General features: G+C 35.9%; 1 protein-coding gene across 1 annotated transcript in view; it reads left to right on the top strand.

Annotated features, from left to right (window-relative positions):
* Window positions 1-1,107: 1,107 nt before the first annotated feature.
* Window positions 1,108-20,046, top strand: part of HECTD1 (HECT domain E3 ubiquitin protein ligase 1) — a gene marked incomplete at both ends in the record, with an annotated part of 54,050 nt that continues 35,111 nt past the window's right edge. Inside the window, 5 exons of the mRNA XM_079537456.1 lie at window positions 1,108-1,247; window positions 14,446-14,680; window positions 15,541-15,768; window positions 19,054-19,335; window positions 19,605-19,875. Of these exons, the coding sequence (XP_079393582.1) occupies window positions 1,108-1,247; window positions 14,446-14,680; window positions 15,541-15,768; window positions 19,054-19,335; window positions 19,605-19,875 (1,156 nt within the window). The remainder of the gene's footprint in view (window positions 1,248-14,445; window positions 14,681-15,540; window positions 15,769-19,053; window positions 19,336-19,604; window positions 19,876-20,046) is intronic.

Here is a 20,046-nt window from a genome sequence, read left to right as displayed (position 1 = left end):
ATTCTAAAAATCTTTCTATTGTATTTAGTTTGAAGTTGGTTCATAATCATGAATTTGTTCTAATTTTTATTAAACGCTATGGTCGTGCTTGCTTACTGATCAGAAATACTTCCTAGCATTTTTAAGGGACTTTTTTTTGGTCTTCAGCTTGCATGTACAACTGTGGCACTGGGCCAACAAATAATGTTGTTTTCCTTATAAGTATGTGAATTATTTTAATTATTCATTGTGCTTAAAAAAAATGTGACTTGTGTATGTTTTTTTAATTAAAAAAGAAACTTAAAAACAGAAGTGATCCTGAAATTATCTTTTTTCTCCTTTGACTTAAAGAAGCTTCTTTTTATTACGTTTCAGAGTTATTTTATTGGATGAAGCTGAATTTGTGAAGATTTTTCATCTTTAGCCGTTCATCTCAATTTTTTTTGGTGCTGTGTAATTTTCATTTGAAATATGGGTTTTGGTGTCTTTTTGTGTTGGAATACTTGAGTGGAGAGAGAATCCATTTTCCAGAAAGTTGGGTGGCTTATGAAAAAGATATATTAAAGGGAATGGAACAGACACAACAGCAGTGTTTGTCTTTGTATTAGCTCTGAGAACATACAAAATAGTTAAGCATGATTTTTCTATTTATATTTTAAATTTTGAGTTATTTATAACAGAAGGCTTTAAGTCTTGCTTGTCAACTGGATCCAGAGATTTGTTTCCAAGAAAGTGGAGCAAACATATTACAGTTGACTCATAAAGCTTGACAAAGAAAAAAAAGAAAGAAAAAAAAAAAGAAAAAGAAAGAGGAAAAAAAAAAAAAGATTGTTGGTCAGATATTTGGAAGTTGTCTTCACGTCAGCCTGAAAATATGCTGTATGTTTTAGAGGAGAGCAGATGTGAAATACTATAAAGATAATTGTTGGTGTGTTTTTTTTTTTCTCTTTCCAGGTGAAAGCTGCAGGAGCCTGGGCCTGTTGAAGAGAGGGATTAATCACATTCAGCTTTATCTGACTTGAACAATTAAAAGATATTTTTGGTACTTTTAAATTTAAGCAGAGGCGGCTTTTTTTCTTGTTTTTTGTGGTGTTTTTTTTTTTGTTTGTTTGTTTGTTTTGGTAAGCCATGGCAGATGTGGACCCAGACACATTGCTGGAGTGGCTGCAAATGGGTCAGGGAGATGAAAGGGATATGCAACTAATAGCGCTGGAACAGCTATGCATGCTACTTCTGATGTCAGACAACGTGGATCGCTGTTTTGAAACGTAAGTAGTTTTGCTTTTCATTTATGGTATGCTGTTTTCCTCTTTTGATAGCTCCATATAACCTTAAGCATTGATGGCATTCAACATTGTTGAAATTTAACATTCTAAACTTGAAAAACTTTCAATTTTGAAAATGGTCTTACAGTCCAAACCTGAGTATCTGTTATGAAGTGTCTGCTAATGTGTAAAGTACTGTTTTCTAATTACAAATGTAGTGCCATGTGAATGATTCACAGTGCCTGTTCTGACTCATGGTTTGACTGTTTAATTTAAATAAATGTATTCAGAGTTGCAAGGAGGAAGAATGTATTTTACCTAGCGCTGCTAGAGGAAAAAAACTTTTTATGAGTTACAACAATCATGATATATATAAAAGTATCCATGCACTTGCAACACTTTTCTTAAGAGCTTTTTTGAGCTCTGCAGACCAAAACCACAGATATTATCTACTTTTTACAGAAATACTTTGTCCTTTCTTTGAAGAAGGTTGGTCTTTGCGCTGCTCTGTTTCTTGTCTCATCTGTACACCAAGTATCCAGTTCTTGTTCTCACTCCTTTCTTCTATTTGTCACAAAGTGCTGATGTAATCACTTCTGTTGCTGTTTTTTTGTTACACTACTTCCTGTGAGTAGTGTGGAAAGAGGAGGCAGTAAAAACAATTGGAGATTTTAGTATTTATTAGCAGTGTTACTTTTTTTTTGTTTGGATTGGTTTTTTGTTTGTTTGTTTTAGAAATCTTTCCATCATCCTCCTGCATCTGCTCCATAATCTGACATGTCTTCTGAGATCTGTTGTGTTGGTTAGTTTTTTTTTCTTCCGTGGTTTATATTGATCTTCTTGCTTCTCTCCTCCTTTCCATCTTTTTGTTCTCAGTCACACTTTCCTTTTTTTTTTTTTTTTAGAACCGTTTTTGAGAACCTTCATGATATGACTGGTATCTTTCACATTTACTTTGCTTCGTAGGTGTGTAGGTTTAGGAGCATTTAGTTGTTCTAGCCCTATAGAAGAGAACAGCTCTCAGACTTTTATAACTTCACAACTTTCACTTCATAACTGCTTTTATTTCAGAAAGTAAAATTTGTGCATCATACATAAAACAGGGATTTCTGATAGTTGCGGAATGCTGATCAAAGTCTTGTATGCTGCTTTAGAACTTGAAATTGGCTGAGCTTGGCCTTCAAGCCTCATGGGTGAAATTTTGGAATTGAAAGGGACAGTAGAGTGATGCATTAGACTTTGTACCTGTCCCTGAGGACAGTGCTATGCTTTCAGCTAATTTAGTGACTTATTATCCCCTATATTTAAAAAAAAAAAAAAAAAAAAAAAAAAAAAAAAAAAAAAAAAATTTGATAATTCAGAATGATTTTTTTTTGGTCAAATTCAAGCGCACTTTCCACTTGAACTATTTAATCTTGAACACAAATACAATTATGGGAATAAACATTTGAATAGATATCTTCTGTATATTTGAAAATCAGGAAAAAAATGTCAGCTTTTAAAATATGAACTAGTAGTGGTGGGTTTTGTATCTTTTTTTGGAGCAGACTTTCATTTCAAAATGAATGAATTCAGTAGTCTGAAGTGGGTTGGTTTTTTTTTGTTTTTTGTTTTGTTTTTTTTTTTTAGTATATGGAATGCAGTGCTTTAATGTCACGGTGCTATGGTTTTAAAGTTAATTCTAATCTATGACTGAAACAACATGGAAAATATCTTTTAGCATTGTTTGTTTGTTTGTTTTGAGTTTCATTATAATTCTGCTGGTCTTCTAATTAGTTGGTTTTATGTCTTTTACTGTTGTAAACTTCCCTCAAACAGAAAACTGAAGAGAATAAAATGAGAATTGGAAAGATGTTATCAGGGTGTGACTGCCAGTTTGTATGATTTTTACAGCAGAGTTTCAACTGCTCCTTCCAATTGGCACTGTTAGTGCACTGGTTGTGGTGGTTCTGTGGTGTTTGGTGTGCTAGCAGTTCATCACCTTTCAAAGGAAGAGCTACTGCCCCCATTTATCATCACTTGCCACTGCTCATTACATGCACTAAGGAAGCTGGACAGTTTTCTGCTCTTACAGTGCATGAAAGCAGAGTATGGAGGTGGCTGATAACCGCTAAAGGTGGAACAGTGTGACTGCAAATGTGGGAGAAGTAGAGAGAAATTTACACTCTTCAGTGGAGAGCTTTTCATTAGGCTGTATCACAGCCTACATTTCAAGGTTACTTTCTTTATTTTGAGGCTCCTTGTAAGAAATTGAAAAGTATTTTTAAAATCTTTTCCAAATGGGTTCAAGAAGTCAACGTTGTCACATCCTGAAAGAGAGTAATGAAGATAATATCAAGGATTATTTTAAGGTTGCTGTTCAGTAATGCTTTTAAAGAAGAGTAAAAGGGACTATCTGACAGCGCTATTGCCAAACACGTTTATCAGTAACTAGTTTTCAAAATGGTTTCAACATATGCATGATTTAGAATGTGGTATTCTAGATTACCAGATTCTGGTAATAAAAAAAAACAATCTCTAGACATTACTGTTTTCTGTTCTGTTAAACCAGGAGAGCGTTCCCAAACTTTTGTATGTCGTGCAGATGTTGTTTCAAGATCTTTAAACTGTTTATTGCTGTTCATGACACTGACTAACAGACTTCTAAGGAAATATTTCATCTGTTGAATTCAACAATCAAAAGGTGGAATTTAGAAATGATTCATTTATAGGAGAATAAAGTAAAAGTTATTTCAGGCATCAGTGAGATGAGTGACTTCAATTGTTTAGCACCAGGCCTCTTTGACACATGAAATTATTTGCTTTTACAACATAAGAAAAAGTTCATACTTCTACTGAAATATATCTGGTGATTAAAAGCTGCATATGGTAAGGACTGACAGAGTGAAACAGGCACATGAAAAATATCGACATGAACGCTGTGCCTTTTCCTTGAAAGCACAACATTGTTTCCAGATAAATTTCTGCAGTCTTTTATGAGCCATTGTATGCAGTTATCACTTAGCAGGAATAATCATAAACTGAAATAACTACAATAAATTTTAAAGAAAAAAATGATGGGTTCAGAACATTATACTGCAATATTGAAGAGAAGTAATAGAGCTGCTTTGCAAACGCTCTCAATGAAATGATATGTATTTGATGTATTCTAAAATTAATAATTTGTGTGCAAAAATGGGGGATATTGAAACTAATCTTTCAGACCAAATCACAAAAATGAAAGTGGTCATAACTGCCTGATGCTGTATTTTGTGCAGTACTGTGGCAGTATCACAACGTGTGGGGTGTGCATCCTTGTCAGATAATAGTACCAAGTAATTGGTGTTTCTTTAGTTTTCCCTGGATTTATAAATTGCATCTAATTAAATTGCTTTTAGCATTACTCATGTGTTAGCGTTAAAATCAATTGGTGGCATATTCATCTTCTGGTGATAATGAATCACAGCCCCTATTAGTCATTTTGCATCAAGTATGTTTAACATTTCCGCAGCAGCAGCAGCCAGTAGTGTGAGATGTGGAAACCCAATGAATGACTAGAAGTGGTTTTGCAAAGTCATTGAATGTGGGAATAGCAAAACTCATTGTGATTAAGTGTTAGTCCCAAATGGTGGTTAAACAGTGTTGTATTGCATCAACAGGATGACCTGCAGAGACTATTAGTTACAGTCCCCCATTATTACTATAGGCCTTCTCCAAATAACATGTGGCAACTTTTCTTCTTCCCCTTTTGTTTCACTTTATTTTGGTGAAATAAAATGGAAATTCCTCAGACATAGGTTTTGTGATGCTGCTTTCTTTATCTGTAAGAGTAAGTACCTAGTGAGAAAGATGCTATTTTCTTAAATTCCAAAAAAAAAAACTTATAAAACAAGGCAGTAGTGTAACAATCAGTAAAGTCTGTGTGAAAGCTTTCCTATTGTGTGAACAGATACATAGGCCAATTAATGCATATGTGCAGGTGTGCAGAGGAGCGTTGAGCTTGGAAAGAGATGTCTTCCATTTTGGCTCCACCCTGAGTCACATCTGATTTGGTCAACAGGAGGTATCAGGAGTTATTAACTTATTTCACAGATATAAAAAAAAAATTGCAGAAAGGATTAGAATTTGGAGTTCTAACATGTAAAACAGAAATCCTTTCAGGTTTTGGGTGTTTTTTTGTGTTTTTTTCTTTTTTTTTTTTTTTAAGATGAATATGTTAGTTTTAATTTACATTATATGTTGTTTCAAGATCTTTAAACTGTTTATTGCTGTCCATGACACTGACTAACAGACTTCTAAGGAAATATTTCATCTGTTGAATTCAACAATCAAAAGGTGGAATACATTATATCTTGTTCTTTCATGAAGTATTTATTCACTAGAGACAAGGTGCATTTCCGCCACGGATTTGTTGATGTGTAGTAACAAGTGTAAGATAAACTTCTTGTGGAAAAAGTCTCCTTTGGTATGACCTAGTGAGACTGTGGAGAAGTTCAGCTCCACATCAGCCTGATGGCTTATGAGTACAGACTCCTTTGTTTGTCTTGAACTTGCTTTAGGCTGCTCAACTTGTAACAACAAAAAAATTTGCTTGGTGTTGCATAGTGGAGAGAAAATAACAAAATGGGAGAGCAGCTCAGTACTGTGTGTGCTATTTTTGTTCAGTAAACAATTGTATAACCCCAGTAAGTCAAAATTAGATACAGGCAGAAAAGCAATTTTTCTTGTAGGGAAAGGGATAAGAATTTGAAGTGCTATTTTTAAAGTTCGTTTTGGCTTTAGAAGTATCTTTGTAATTTAGACAATGGTAAAGTGCTCTTTCACAGACCTAACAGTCATGATAAAACTGACAGGCTGAGAGGGCAGCTCTACCCATATGAAGTTTGAAAAGTCATTCATGATGTATGTCCCTTACAGGTTTGCCAGATGTTTTTGGTGGTTGTTTGTTTGTTTAGAGTTATGTCACTCCTGTATGCGGTTTGGGGGGGGGGGGGAGGGTTCCTTTTTTTTTTTTTTTTTTTTTTTTGGAGTGCAACCATAAGTAAATGGGGGTAAGTATTGCTGTCAAGTATAGGCTGCCATTTTTTGTTGTTTTAAACCATGCCAAGCAAAAGGTCTTAGTGAATTATTGGTTTGGGCTGATGCAGCTATCTTGCTCAATAAATGAAATATTGTAAGCTTTACCGTGGCAACAATCATGGGATTCCCATTAACTTGCTGCCTTCTAACAAAGGCGGAGGATGTAGCAGCAGTGAAATGCCAGTGCTGCAATTCCTCATTGTGTGGATAGACTTCAGTGTAGTGGGATCTTCAGCATTCACAGATATCCTTTCTGGGATGGGAAGTACAGAGATAGTAGGGGTGTGTGTCGTATTTTTCAGGGAGCTGTCATGTTACAGCACAATGTTTAGAGTTATTTCTGACTTTTAAGGCTATCTGTTTTTTGTTGGTGCTTGGTTTGAATTTTTCTTGTTTATTTTTGCAGTGGTAAAGAGTTTTAACACACTGACCTCTTTCTGGTTGCTCTTTGTAAAATGGGAATTATGGTCTTGTTGTCACGGGTGCTATGGAGATTAACTAGCCTTGTCTCGTCATTTTGAGAACCTTCATGGTAACAAATGCCAGACAGGAATTCTAGGTCAGCTAAATACAACATCCTTTGTAATGTTGTACATCCCTTTATTTCTCTTGGATACCCCTGAATTGAGCATCCTGTTTGACGGAATCACTTCATGGAGGTAACACTCCCAAAAGGGCTGGCTGTTGTGGTCTGCCTGGGCGGTTGGTGCCCCTCTTCCTTGTGGACTGCAAGTCAGTCACATTGTCACTGTGAACATACTTGCATATATGAGGATATAGTCAGCTACTGATCTTATTCCTCCTCTCCAGCTCTTCAGTCTAGAAGCATTTTCCAACCCTGGCTTCATCCGTGCTGTTTACAGTAGTACACTTTTCTTACTGCTACCAGAATTTAGTCAGGTGTTTATAAAACATTGTACATGAAGTACCATCTTAGGTATTTCTCTTCAGAGTTGCTTTCCAGGATGTGATTCCTCACTTTTTAGGTATGACTTGATATATTACCTAGACTAAGATCAGAAAATAAGTCATTTATGTGTTTTTTTTTTAAGTGTATTTTGTTTAAATGATCCTGTGCCTCTGAGTAGTCCAGACAGTGTGTGCAGACGATGTGCTGTTAGGACTGAGCACAAGTGCTGGCAGGCAGCTGAGCTTGGTTTTCTGCCATAAGTCACATGTCTGGGACCAGGAGTCTGAAGCCAAAGGCTTTGTCAGGTGGTGAGGACTCTGTGTCAACTGAATACAGCAGTCACTTGAATTGGCTAACGCACCATAATGCTGGAAGCAGCAGTATTAACTGTTGGATTGGAGGAGTGAAGTGGCGTGGTTTCTTGTTTAAACTCAACAGTAGTCTTTAAACTACCAGTGTTGTTGCTGTTCTAGGCAAAGCTTTTGGATGTGCTTAAAATATGAAAAGTAGTTACAGAAATTAATTTACAGCGACTGTTTTTTACTTCCTGTGTATCTTTGTAGTCTGGCAAGCTGCAAAAGAGCTGAGTCACTTCATTTGTGTTTAAAGGCTTATAGCAGGAGCTTCCTGCTGTGGTTGTATGAGAATTGTGCATTCTTATGGATGCTCCTGTTTGTGAAGGACAGGGGAGAGACAGACATAAGCGTTGGTGTATGGAGTTGTGCTGATACAGTGCTGTACGTTCTCCTAGCCTTTCTTGACATCTTGTCAATATGATTGCATTGTTTTGATAATGTTTAGTTCTGAATTTTAAAGCTACATATTAACTTATGTTAGGCATTATTTTCTCGTTTGAAAGAATAAAAACTGTTACAAAAGGTGGTTTTTTTCTATACTAAAGGAAACACTGACTGCTTTTTGTTTGTTCCATTGCAGACAGACAGTCTGAACAGAGTTAGTTTTTCAACTTTGAAGATGCACCAGCAACTTATTTATTTGCTGTAGTAATTTCTTTTTTTCTGCTATATGTCAATTCTTTTAGTTCACACACACGCATACGCACACAGAGTTCAAATGCAACATTAGGAAATACTGCTTTTCTGAAAGAGTGGTCATGTGTTGGAATGGGCTGCCCAGGAAGGTGGTGGAGTCACCGACTCTGGAGGCATTCAAGAAATGTTTAGATGTCGTGTTGAGGGATGTGGTTTAGTGAGAGCTGTTGGTGATTGGTGGATGATTGGACTGGATGATCTTGTAGGTCTTTTGTCAACCTTGGTGATTCTATGGTTCTGTACAGCCTATATAAAAGCAACATGGTGAAATCAGTTTTGATACTGGGATACTTTAAAATTAGGAATGATGTGCTTGCTTATTTTTCCCTCTCTAGGTGTTGAGGCCTGTGATAATGAAAAGTTTGTGTTCTTTTCTCTTAAATCTGCAAAGCACAATCAATTGGAACCTATAGTTAATACAGTTGTGTTGATTGCTGTCCTGTCCTATCTGTCCATTTAGTGCAATAATTATGTCCTCAACTTCTCTGCTGCTGAGTATTCAGCAGTCTTATTCTTCCACTGCATTCTAGAGGTGAATCCAACAAGTGGCCACTGTGATACAGATACTCCTGAATGCCTTGCTTTGCTACATATCAGAGGAGACTTCTGTTCTGAGTGTGATCTTAGATGGAACAGCACTAGGTTCTATGTAATTGAATGGTCTAATCTTCAGTAGCAGATATTTAACAGGTCTCTTTCTTCTAGACTAGCCTGCCTAAGGAAGCCAGGATCCTTAAGGAAGTAAGGATTTATCTTAGACTTAAAGCTTAGCATACATGGCTTGTGTGACTCCCTGTTTGGTTCCTGCTGGGGTCAAGTGTACTCTCTTACCCAATTCTGCATTAAACAAACAAACAAACAAAAAACCCTATAATGCTGATCATTAGAAAATTCTCCTCTAAGGACCTGGTTGATAGAATTACTTCCAGATGGGCAGTGCTCTTTGTTGTGCTGCATTTGCTTACAGTTCAGTAACAATATGTCTGTCTGAACTCAAGATCTGATTGAGGCAAAGCTCAGAAACTGCTCACGGAACCTGTTAGGACATTTTGATGCATAGAGACCATCCGCTAGGTCTCAGGTGTCAAGTGCCAATAACCAGAAATTCACAGAGCTGCAGAATGGAAGGGCACTCTTCATTTCTATGGACGTGACAGGGTTGCATCCCTTTTATTTCCCTATTTGCTGCTGCTCTCTTTTCCCCCTTCCAGTCCTTTCTCTTGGACCACTCACATAGACACATTCTTACACCTTAGGCATGTAGGGCAGATTCTCATAGTTGCAACCATTAGAAACCCACATAATACTTTAATGCAGATTTTGGGATTAGAGGGAGATCACTATAAAGCTCATCGAAGTGCTTAAATTTGTAACACTTATCCACACCATACCTACAGTGAAATGACTGAAGTTGTTCAAAATGTGACAGCTGTGTAATGTTATGCTGTAATTATTTTATCCACATGTTTGAGATTATTGTAGCTCAAACAACTAAGGATGTGTTCCCTGTTGTGCTGTTTCGGACTAACAACACTTAGATTCTGTGTCAGTGGCAGGATAGCAGAAACTTCAGGAGCTGCTAAGGCCTGAGTGAACTTCAGCAGACAAAAAAGAATCTGAACTCTCTGTATAGGAAGTGCATGAGTCCAGCGTGAGAAAATGTTCTTCGTCCAGTGGAACACCTGTGTGTTTTTCCCCAGAAAATAAACATAGCACTATTTTTTACTATAGAATATTGAAATCTGCTTCTCCCCCACCCCCCAGTATGAGAATGTTTTACAAGATAGTGGCTCTGTTTAAAACTCTGCAGTACTCTGCAATAGTGGTCTATCAAGCAACAAACATTCTCACTGTGTTGAACTGCTGCTCTTGATTCTACATTATCTTCCAAACTTAGGCAAAATAATTTGGTAGTAGATGTATCTTCATTACAGAACCAAGTTCAAAGCAGGCTTTGTTCTTTTTCAGCCTTCAGTAAGACTAGTAGTACTTGGCATGTACGTTGTATGTCCTCTGCTTGTTCTAAATATTATTACTCTGAGTAAAGCAAAGCAGGACATCTTCCTTACCCTGTTTTTGCATGCATGTGTAGAGTGGCAATTTAGGTAGCAACTGTGGGCCTAATGAGAGCAGAGCAGTTCATTCTTTTGATTTCTCTTGGAGATGCTGGAATAAAAAAAACCTTCTGTAGAGGCTTACTCTTGAAAGCAGAAGATGCTGGTGATGGCACTGCATGGGTAGTAATGTACTTTAAAAATATGTGAGGAATTAAAATATGGAAATCCAATGCAAAGATGTAATACATTAAACAAATCACAGTTCTAAAAATTGCTGAGATATTGAGATAAGATTGAGTAATGTGGGGTGATGAGTTTGCATGCTCATCTGTATCTGTCCTTTTGTTCAAGTAGATGCTAGGTTTTCAAGGGTGGGTGGAGTCTGTTCACTTTGTTCTTTGCTCAGTGCAGTGAAATACTGATCTGCTATGAGAGCCCTCGTGCTAGAACTTGACAAATATTATTAACTTGCATGTCACAGGCAGTAGATTAGGAGGAGGTGCTAAGCAGACTGTTAGGAACTTTTCAAGATAGGTGCACATAGTGTAGTAAGGAGAAAGGCTCTGAGTGAGCCATGAGTGAGACTCAGACTTAATCTAACATGTCTAATGTCACAAGACTGTAGGAAGAAGGCAACATCTAAAACTTACAGAGGATGTGTACATGTGTTTTCATTCCCGCTGGCTTGCTTATATGATGTCAGTGAAAGTCAGTCAATGATATTTGTCCTCAAGAAGCTCACACTAGTTTGCTTGATTTAGATTAGCATAGAAACATCTTATTAATCGCAATCCGCACCATCAAACTATTGTTTAAATTAAAATAAATAATTTATATTTTGATAATCTTGGGGTATTATGACCCAAAGAATGAAAGACTACTTCAAGTGGTTTGGACAAAGCTTCTTGAAGGCGTATTTCAGAAATGCATTTAAATATAACTTGATACTTATGTTTCCATAGAATTACAAGAAGTCAGTAGCTGACTTGAGCAGCTGTTACATGTGAGTAGTGAAGAACCTTGTACTTTTCTGAAGGAAAACCTGTTTTCCTCCCACCTATAGCATTGTAGGTTACAAGTGTTAAAGGCCTGTGCTGCAAGAAACGAAATGTAGCGATGTGTTAGTCTGGACCAATGTTAAAGAGCAGTGAATGGATATCCTAGAGATTCTATCTATGAAAATTGTATCTCAGGTGTTGTGGATTGCATTGGTCAAATCTTTTTCTGTTTTATATGAGAATGCAGATGATGACTTCAGTTTATTTTGAAAGTTGTTTTCAGTGATGCTGTCATCTTTTGGACTTGAAAAACTTGATATGTTGCCAGCTATGACCTCATTTAAAAAAATATAGAGTAGTTGCATATTACAGATTCTTAAGGCAGTGTTTAGAAAACAGTAATAAAACTACTCATGGTAGTCTTAATGGCCAAAGTGTTAGTCCCAGGGCCAGTGAAGCAGGATTCTGTCTGTTTGACCCATTTCAAAAATACTCCAGACTTCTGCACGTGTTTTATTCTCTGATGTAACTTTAGGGATAATGACTTCACTTGCTTTACTATATTGTGTAGAACTTGAGCCATATTGTTTGAGTTGAGAGAAACACGAGGGGAGAGAACATGACACAACTCTACATTTCCTGTGCTAAGGAAGTGAGAAGAAACGTGCATTTGTTGTCTTGGAGTCTTAAAATGTCTGGTTTGATTTTTGCTATGTTCCCAGCAACAACATCTGAGTAAAATGAAATTTGTACTTTTGCTAGTTTTGAATTCATATGAGCTGTAATAGAAGCTTTTTTTTTTTTTTTCCTTTATATACATCTTATATGACTGATACTTCATGAACCATCCTGGTTTTCAGTGTGTGGGTTTTTTTTTTTTTGTTTTGTTTTGTTTTGTTTTGTTTTTTTAGAACAGATTTCTCATTGCACATAAAGTAGATGATTTGATAGATTTGTTTACATTTGGTTCAGAGCATTGCATTGGAATGGAACTGTTGAAAGAAACACTAAGTACACAGAGTTCAGAGGCTGAAGTAGCTTGCAGGAATTTTCTGTGAAAGCTCTTGTTAAAATTAGATTGGTTGCTATTTTCAGAAGGGATAATTTTTTTTGGAACATAAAGTTCATAGCATTACTGCTGCTCTTATAGGAATTTAATGTGCTTTATTGTAGTCTTCAAATTTTATCTTAAGACAGTAAGCTTTTTATCTTTCCAGAACCAAGTAATTTCCACAGGTTAAGTATACGACAAAGCTTCTGTTTCTTTCTGATTCCCTATGATGCAACATAGTACCCTTTTTGGAAGACTGGAAAGCATTCCTTTAGATCAGAAGACAGATGCTCTAGCAGTGAGAGGAGAGTGTTGTTGTTTGCCTCCTGACTGGAAAAGCATGACTCCTGACTACCTAGCTACCTAGCTAGATATTTTGGCAAAAAGTAATTAAAAACAAACAAACCAAGAAATGAAGTTTTTATCAGTAATCCGTGTTTTTACAAGAAAAACATCACTGCCATTTATGTACTGGCAAATAATTCAGTATAAATGATAGGCACTTGGTGACTTGGTGTTTTTTCTGTGTCATCTGTGTTCTCCCAGACAACTGTTTTAAGGACAGAAGTGGAGTTTTTTCAAGCTTTTCAGTTCCCATTTTCAGAAAATCCAAGTTGACATTTGTGCAGTGTCTTTTTATAAACTTGATTGAATCATAAATCTTCAAGCAATACATGGGTAGAGTGTGATAGGACAAGTAGGAATAGTTTTAAAATAAAAGAGGGGAGACTTAGGTTAGATATTTGGTGGTGAAGCACTGGAACGTGTTGCCCAGGGAAGGTGTGGATGCCCCATCCCCAGAGGCATTCAAGGCCAGGTTAGATGGGGCCATGAGCAACCTAATTTATGGGTTCCAAGCCTATCCACAGCAGGACATTGGAAGTGACTGGGCTTTAAGTTCCTTTCCAACCCTCACAATTCTGTGTTACCTTATATTAATGTATCCAACACATAAACCATGTTATTTGAAGTGTTAAATGTGACATTTATGTCTATCAAGGCTTCACTTATTCACATCACTAAGGATCACCAGGTTTTGGATTTGTTGCACGTTATTATTTAGTCACTTCATATAGCATGGTTGGATCTTTAAGGAAACAATCAGCATTTTGCTCTCCCAGAATTTGATGCCTTTGTGTTTGAATCACTCACTGTACATACCAAGTGGTGTATTGAGTGACTTCTGGGTTAGTGTACAGAATGATTAGCCAGTGAGTACTTCACCTGTTTACCAGACCAAATACATGCTGTTGTTATTGCTCTGTCTGGGTTTAGACAAGTTTTAGGACTGCTTTTCCAGACCAATATATTAAAAAAAAAAAAAAAAAAAAAAAAAAAAAAAAAAAAAGTTGCAGTACTTGTTCTTTTCTTACATCTAAGAATGAGGTATCCAGTTATTGTGGCTAATATCACAGTATGTGGCCCCTTCAATTGATTCCCCATCGTCACCTTTGAAGTATTTTATTTCTGTAGTTGAACAATTGTTATATGAGGTCATTTAATGCTAAGTGGTTATATGATGTTGGAAAAGAATTTGCCTTAAGTATAGCTCAAATGAGGGTTGGGGAAGAAGAGGGAGAAGGTAAGAAAGGATAAAAAACAAGTGGGTATGTTAAGAACGTGAAGAAAGGCCAGACAAAGCATCAAATTATATAGTGTACCTGAGATCTATAGCTCTTATTATTGCATGTAATATTTCATGATTAATTGGTTATCTCATTATAAACCCTGAAGCTCTGTTGAGGAAAAAATAAATTGATTGGTGAAGCAAGATTAAATTCAAAAACAACTTTCTAAGATGATATATTTTTCCTAACGTATGCAGAATTTCAAGAATATTTTTATTCTTCTGGGTTTCCCCTCTATTGTGGCATCTTTTTAGGTTGCTGATTAGAATTTTGGGGCCTATGTGAGATACCTGCATTTTATCTGAATGTTTTCGACCAACTGTAAACTAATCTAGAATCTCTCGCAATAGCATGAAAAGCATCAGTCATTTAATGTAGAGATGTATGAAATCTCTTAATGTGCAGGATCTTCTACACTGTACTAATTAATCTTTTTTTCTTCTTCAGATGTCCTCCTCGAACTTTTTTACCAGCACTGTGCAAAATTTTTCTTGATGAAAGTGCACCAGACAATGTATTAGAAGTAACAGCTCGTGCCATCACCTATTATCTGGATGTATCAGCAGAATGCACCCGTAGGATTGTTGGAGTTGATGGAGCTATCAAGGCACTTTGTAATCGTTTAGTAGTTGTTGAGCTTAACAACAGAACCAGCAGAGATTTGGCTGAGCAGTGTGTGAAGGTATGTTTTCTTGTAGAAAAGGTAGAATTTTGTCCAAGAGTGATCTGGAAAACTTGCTATTCCAGAACAGTTTGCTTGTATTCAAATTCTGTATATCATCAAAAAGAAAAAAATGAAGCAAAGACATGCGTAGTATGTTAAAGTTTACGTGCCAGCTGTGCTTCTCAGCTTTATTGTCAGTCTGAAAAAGGAATATATCAATCTACACAAAAAAAACCCCAAAAATCCTAGAATAAAGTTTTCGTGTTTGTCTAAATTGATAAACATGCTGAGGGCTAATTTTATAATTCACCTACTGTTAAAAGAAATTAAATTGTTTGTTGTCTCTTCCATAGTATGGGGCATAGCTCCAGAGCAGCCTTGTGAAGTTTTCAGAAGAATTTACGAGACCCTCAAAATCTTTTCCATACAGTGTAACTTGTTATGTGACAGCGCATAGGCCGTAGTAATCAAGGACTATAACTAAGACTTTACACATGCATTTCCTATTTATGCTATTCCAGGTTACTTGAAAGAGTATCAGTGAAGTAACAGGATTTATGGAAGTTTCAGAGCTTTCAGTTGTGTGTTACCTGAAACTTAATAATCTTTCAGAAAAAGATGATATTATTTAGCCTTCCTTATGAACACTTCTTAAAGAAAAAAACAAAAAACAGCAACAATAAAACTACTGTAGGGGGGATTTTCTTGTATTTGGTCCTGTATCCTAAAGTAAAACTGTTGGTATGCTGGAGGTTTTGATTCCTTATGGGTTTTGAAGAGAAGGTTTTGCTATGTTTTTGCCTACTTAAGTTCTGTAGGTGTATATACACAGCTAACTGTATTTTTATCTACTGTATTTATATTTCATTTCATTTTAGGTGTTGGAATTAATCTGTACCCGTGAGTCAGGAGCTGTATTTGAAGCTGGAGGATTGAACTGTGTCCTGACATTTATTCGTGACAGCGGACATCTTGTTCATAAAGATACTTTACATTCTGCTATGGCTGTAGTATCCAGGCTGTGTGGCAAAATGGAACCTCAGGATTCTTCATTAGAGATCTGTGTGGAATCACTGTCTAGTTTATTAAAACATGAAGACCATCAGGTAATGTAACTCTTGGCTCAATAAATTGTGAATTTAACATTCATTGTGTTTAATAAATGAATGGCTTTGTGTTTTTATACAGTCTTCATAACGAGGTGTTTACATAGTAGTGGTTATATTTGGATATTGCGGTAGTTTTTTTTACAGTTGTGATGACAAGAGAATATAAATACTGCTTAGTGTTTAACTGCAAGTGCTATTGTGTGAATATGATCTTATCCTGCGTCTGACAATTTATTTAGAAATGTCCTGGTGACTTTTTCTTGGAAATAGCATCTGAAGTAGTTGATCTATATCTGTGCTTCAGTCAGTATTATACTGAGTATAAATAAAACGTGAAAGGTTTAGTTCGTTTTTCTGTTGCCAGACTAAGGGAAACAACAAAAACATCCACAGTACATGTTAAAATATAGTACTGGAAGCCACTTAAACAGTACTACTGAAGACCCAACATCACTTTTTTACAACACTTTTATAAACTCGATGTAATGTAAAATCTAGGAAATAATCCCTTTAATTTTAATTTTCCCACTGGTAGCATTCTTTTGTGTTTGTCACATTAATGCTTTGCCATAGCTGTTTAGTCAAATTTTTGCTGCATCCTGGCCAGGTTTCTTGTCAGTGCCTTTTTCACCCCACATTTGTCCCTATTCCTGTCTTTACTCCACCCCAACTCCTTATTTTTGTTTAGTTAGACTCCCAAATATGACATGGTAGGTCTTTTTGACTGTGTGCTACACTTATGTTGTATTTTCAGATTTTTTTGAAATAACCACATGTCAGCTGGCTGCTGCAAATGAACAAGCTACTTTGGTTTTTAGACATAAAACTTTAATAATCACTGATCATCTGAGGCAAGCTAACTCTGAAGTTTAGACCATAAGTCTGTAGTCTTTATTTCTCAATTTAAAATGTTAAAAAAAAAAAAAAAAAATTTTTTTTTGGAGATTGTTGGAGATCTGAGCGAAAATTCCAACTTTCATAAACTTTGTCTTTTAGTATTTAATGCTTAAAGATGAGTTTGCTTAATCTCAGAGAGTCCGTTTGATAGTAAGTGAATTTGAGATCTGTATACTTTCTGTGAAGGGAGCTTCAGGATTTATGACGAATATTGATCTTTGTTCTGGATTTGCCCAGTAACTTCCTGTTATTTTCTTTTTCTTTCTTCTTGGTCCTTTGGTTCTTTGTGACCAAGTCTGGGTAGCCAGTGAGTAATTGCACTTGATTAATAGAGTTCAGGCCAGATGAAATGAGGCCCCAAGAATAGCTTATGTATGTTTGCTTTTTTAACCTTCCTACTTCTCTTATGATTTGTGAGGAAAAAGTATAAATATCTTCCACAGTACAATTGCTTTGTTAACAGTACTAATGCCCTTCGTGCAGGACTAAAGAAGCTGAACCTTGCTTGTGTATTTTTGACAGGGCAGTTCTGGTGAAATTGGTAAATTGTTTACATTATGATTTACGTAAAGATTGAAGGAATTGTTTATACCCCTTGCTGTTAAAGAATGGCAGCAAGATGTCAGAGAACGTATCTAGTCACCATTGTAAGATAAAGAAAAAAATCTCTTATGAAAGTACTGATAAATCAGAATGTTTGGCATGCAGGGACTATGCCAGCAAGTGCTGTATTTAGTCATGAGAATATTTGTTTTTCAAGTCTTCAACTTACTGAAGATTTATGATTTTTAACTTAATGTGGTCTGGCTAAATGGCTAATAATTCCATAATCTGTGTAGCAACTGTCTTTAAGGCCTCTATATGTGATAATCAATTTGAAAATGGGCTGCACTAGAAATTGGTGTCACTTTTGGGACTAAGAATTGTATTAACTTAGAGTTTGATGATGAATAGATACTGGGGTTTTTTTTGTTTGTTTTGGTTGTTTGTTTGTTTTTGTTTTTACTTAAACTTCAGAGAGGCTGGTTTGCTACCTTATGTTTAGGAAGGCAAACATGCCAGAAGCAGCTCACATTGATGTGCCTGTGCAAAGTCCGTGATACGATGAGTAGAGACATTTCTAGTGTAATGTGCAGTATAGATAAGAGAAATTCAAGGCAACCCCCCTGTTCTGTTTTCAACACAAGCATGAAGAGAAATTGGATCCTTTTCCTGGGCAGTTTGCCAGAAGTATTTTTTGCTGGGCTGTTAAGAGGATCATCAGTAAGCCTTATTTCCACAGTGTCACTGTGGATTGCATTTTTATTTTTTAAACTTTAGTGAGGAACCTGAATTTCAGGTTTTGTATATATATGTATGTGTGTGTGTTTGGTTTTTTTTTTTGGTTTGTTTGTTTTTCCACAAAAAACTCAACATATCCCTGTCAGATAGACGGGGTTATTTAAATGTTGTAAACCACTTCTGCCAATTAGTCCTTTTTGTAGGCTTGGGACAATTGCAAAATTTATTTTACTGAACAGAAGCATGTAGACTTTTAAATACAACTAGCTATCAAATACTTAGTAAATTAATGCTTTGGCAGTTCTGAAGTAGTATCTCAGCTAATGGCTTGTTGCATGGCATTTCTATTAAAAGAAAGCAGCAGTTTAATATAACGTAGTATTAGTGTCATGAAATTATAACATAGTAGAGTATCTTATCAGTATATGAAATTCAAATATTTTTAAAATTGTCCTTGTACCTTAAAAGAATAAATTTGGAATTCAGTAAATGTCTAAAAGTGGAAGTAAAAATTCAGTGCACTCTCTTATTTTATTTCTTTTTATTTTTTTTTCCTTTTTGCAGCTTAATTAGAAAATCAGTTCAATTTCTAACATCAAAACAACCAAAATGTTTTGCACTCAGTGCCTAAATACCAAACTGCAGGTTGATTTTTTTTTTTTTTTTTTTTTTTTTTTTTTTTAAACTATGTTATCAGAATAGACAGTTGCTATTGGGGATTATAAGTAGTTCTATCTCTTGTAAAAAGAACATATATAACTATGTGGGGGCTTAAAGACTTATAAATGTATTTAATAAGCAAATTTTCTTATTAAATGTTGCTGTATATTTGTTGTGTCTTTGTGTATGTAGTTAAGGAGATACAATACTGAATTTTACACAATTTTCCTATACAATTATAAGATAGAAAGGGGTAAGAAAACAGTACAATCCTTTAGTGAGTGTTTCAGAACATTGTTGTGTTCCAACTTTGAACTGTCTCTGCTCATTAAATACCAAGGGAGCTTGGGGAAATCAGCTTTTTTGTTTGTTTGTTTCTGGAAAAATCCTTTTAGCACCTTAAGTGACAGATTATTCATCTTTTCACTTACACTTCTTTCTTAGGTTTCAGATGGAGCTCTGCGATGTTTTGCTTCATTAGCTGACAGATTCACACGTCGTGGAGTTGACCCAGCTCCACTAGCTAAGCATGGATTAACTGAGGAATTGTTATCTCGCATGGCAGCTGCTGGTGGGACAGCATCAGGACCATCTTCAGCTTGCAAACCTGGCCGAACTAGCACTGGAGCACCATCTACAGCTGCAGACTCTAAATTAAGTAATCAGGTGTCAACTATTGTAAGCCTGTTGTCAACCCTGTGTAGAGGCTCTCCAGTAGTAACACATGTAAGAAATCATTTTACACTACAGCTTCTTATTCTCTTAGGGCTTTTTCCTGTACATATTCCTTTAGTATATGCAAAACTTGTGTTGCTGTTCTATGTATACATTTATAGGCTATGAAAGATATGTGTATATATACACACACATATAGGTTATTTATTAAGAGGAGGAAAAAAAACTGAAACATTTCATATGGAAATGAAACCCAATTTTGATAGTATTTTCTAAAGCCCTGTATATTTTTTATTGTTCAGACTTTTAATTATTTCCAGGATCTCCTAAGATCTGAACTTCCAGATTCTATAGAAAGTGCGTTGCAGGGTGATGAGAGATGTGTGCTGGATACCATGCGGTTAGTAGATCTTCTTTTGGTGCTACTGTTCGAAGGGAGAAAAGCCCTGCCAAAATCCAGTGCTGGATCTACAGGCAGAATTCCAGGATTGCGAAGGCTGGATAGTTCTGGTGAACGTTCTCATCGGCAGCTGATAGACTGCATCCGCAGTAAGGATACCGATGCATTAATAGATGCTATTGACACAGGAGGTAAGCAAGAATTGTCTGAAAAGGAAATTAGGTATTTTATTTATCTTTCTGTTTTTATAATGTATGGTGTTGTAATACTTAAGTGGTACCTTGAAATCGTATATACAAGTTGATTTTGTTAAATGCACAACATTTCCTGTTAGTAATAATTCCAGTGCTACTTCTTCCTTT

The sequence above is a fragment of the Tetrao urogallus genome, assembly GCF_951394365.1.
Source record: "Tetrao urogallus genome assembly, chromosome: 6".
Classification (NCBI taxonomy): domain Eukaryota; kingdom Metazoa; phylum Chordata; class Aves; order Galliformes; family Phasianidae; genus Tetrao; species Tetrao urogallus.
This window is presented reverse-complemented; position numbering and strand designations above follow the sequence as displayed.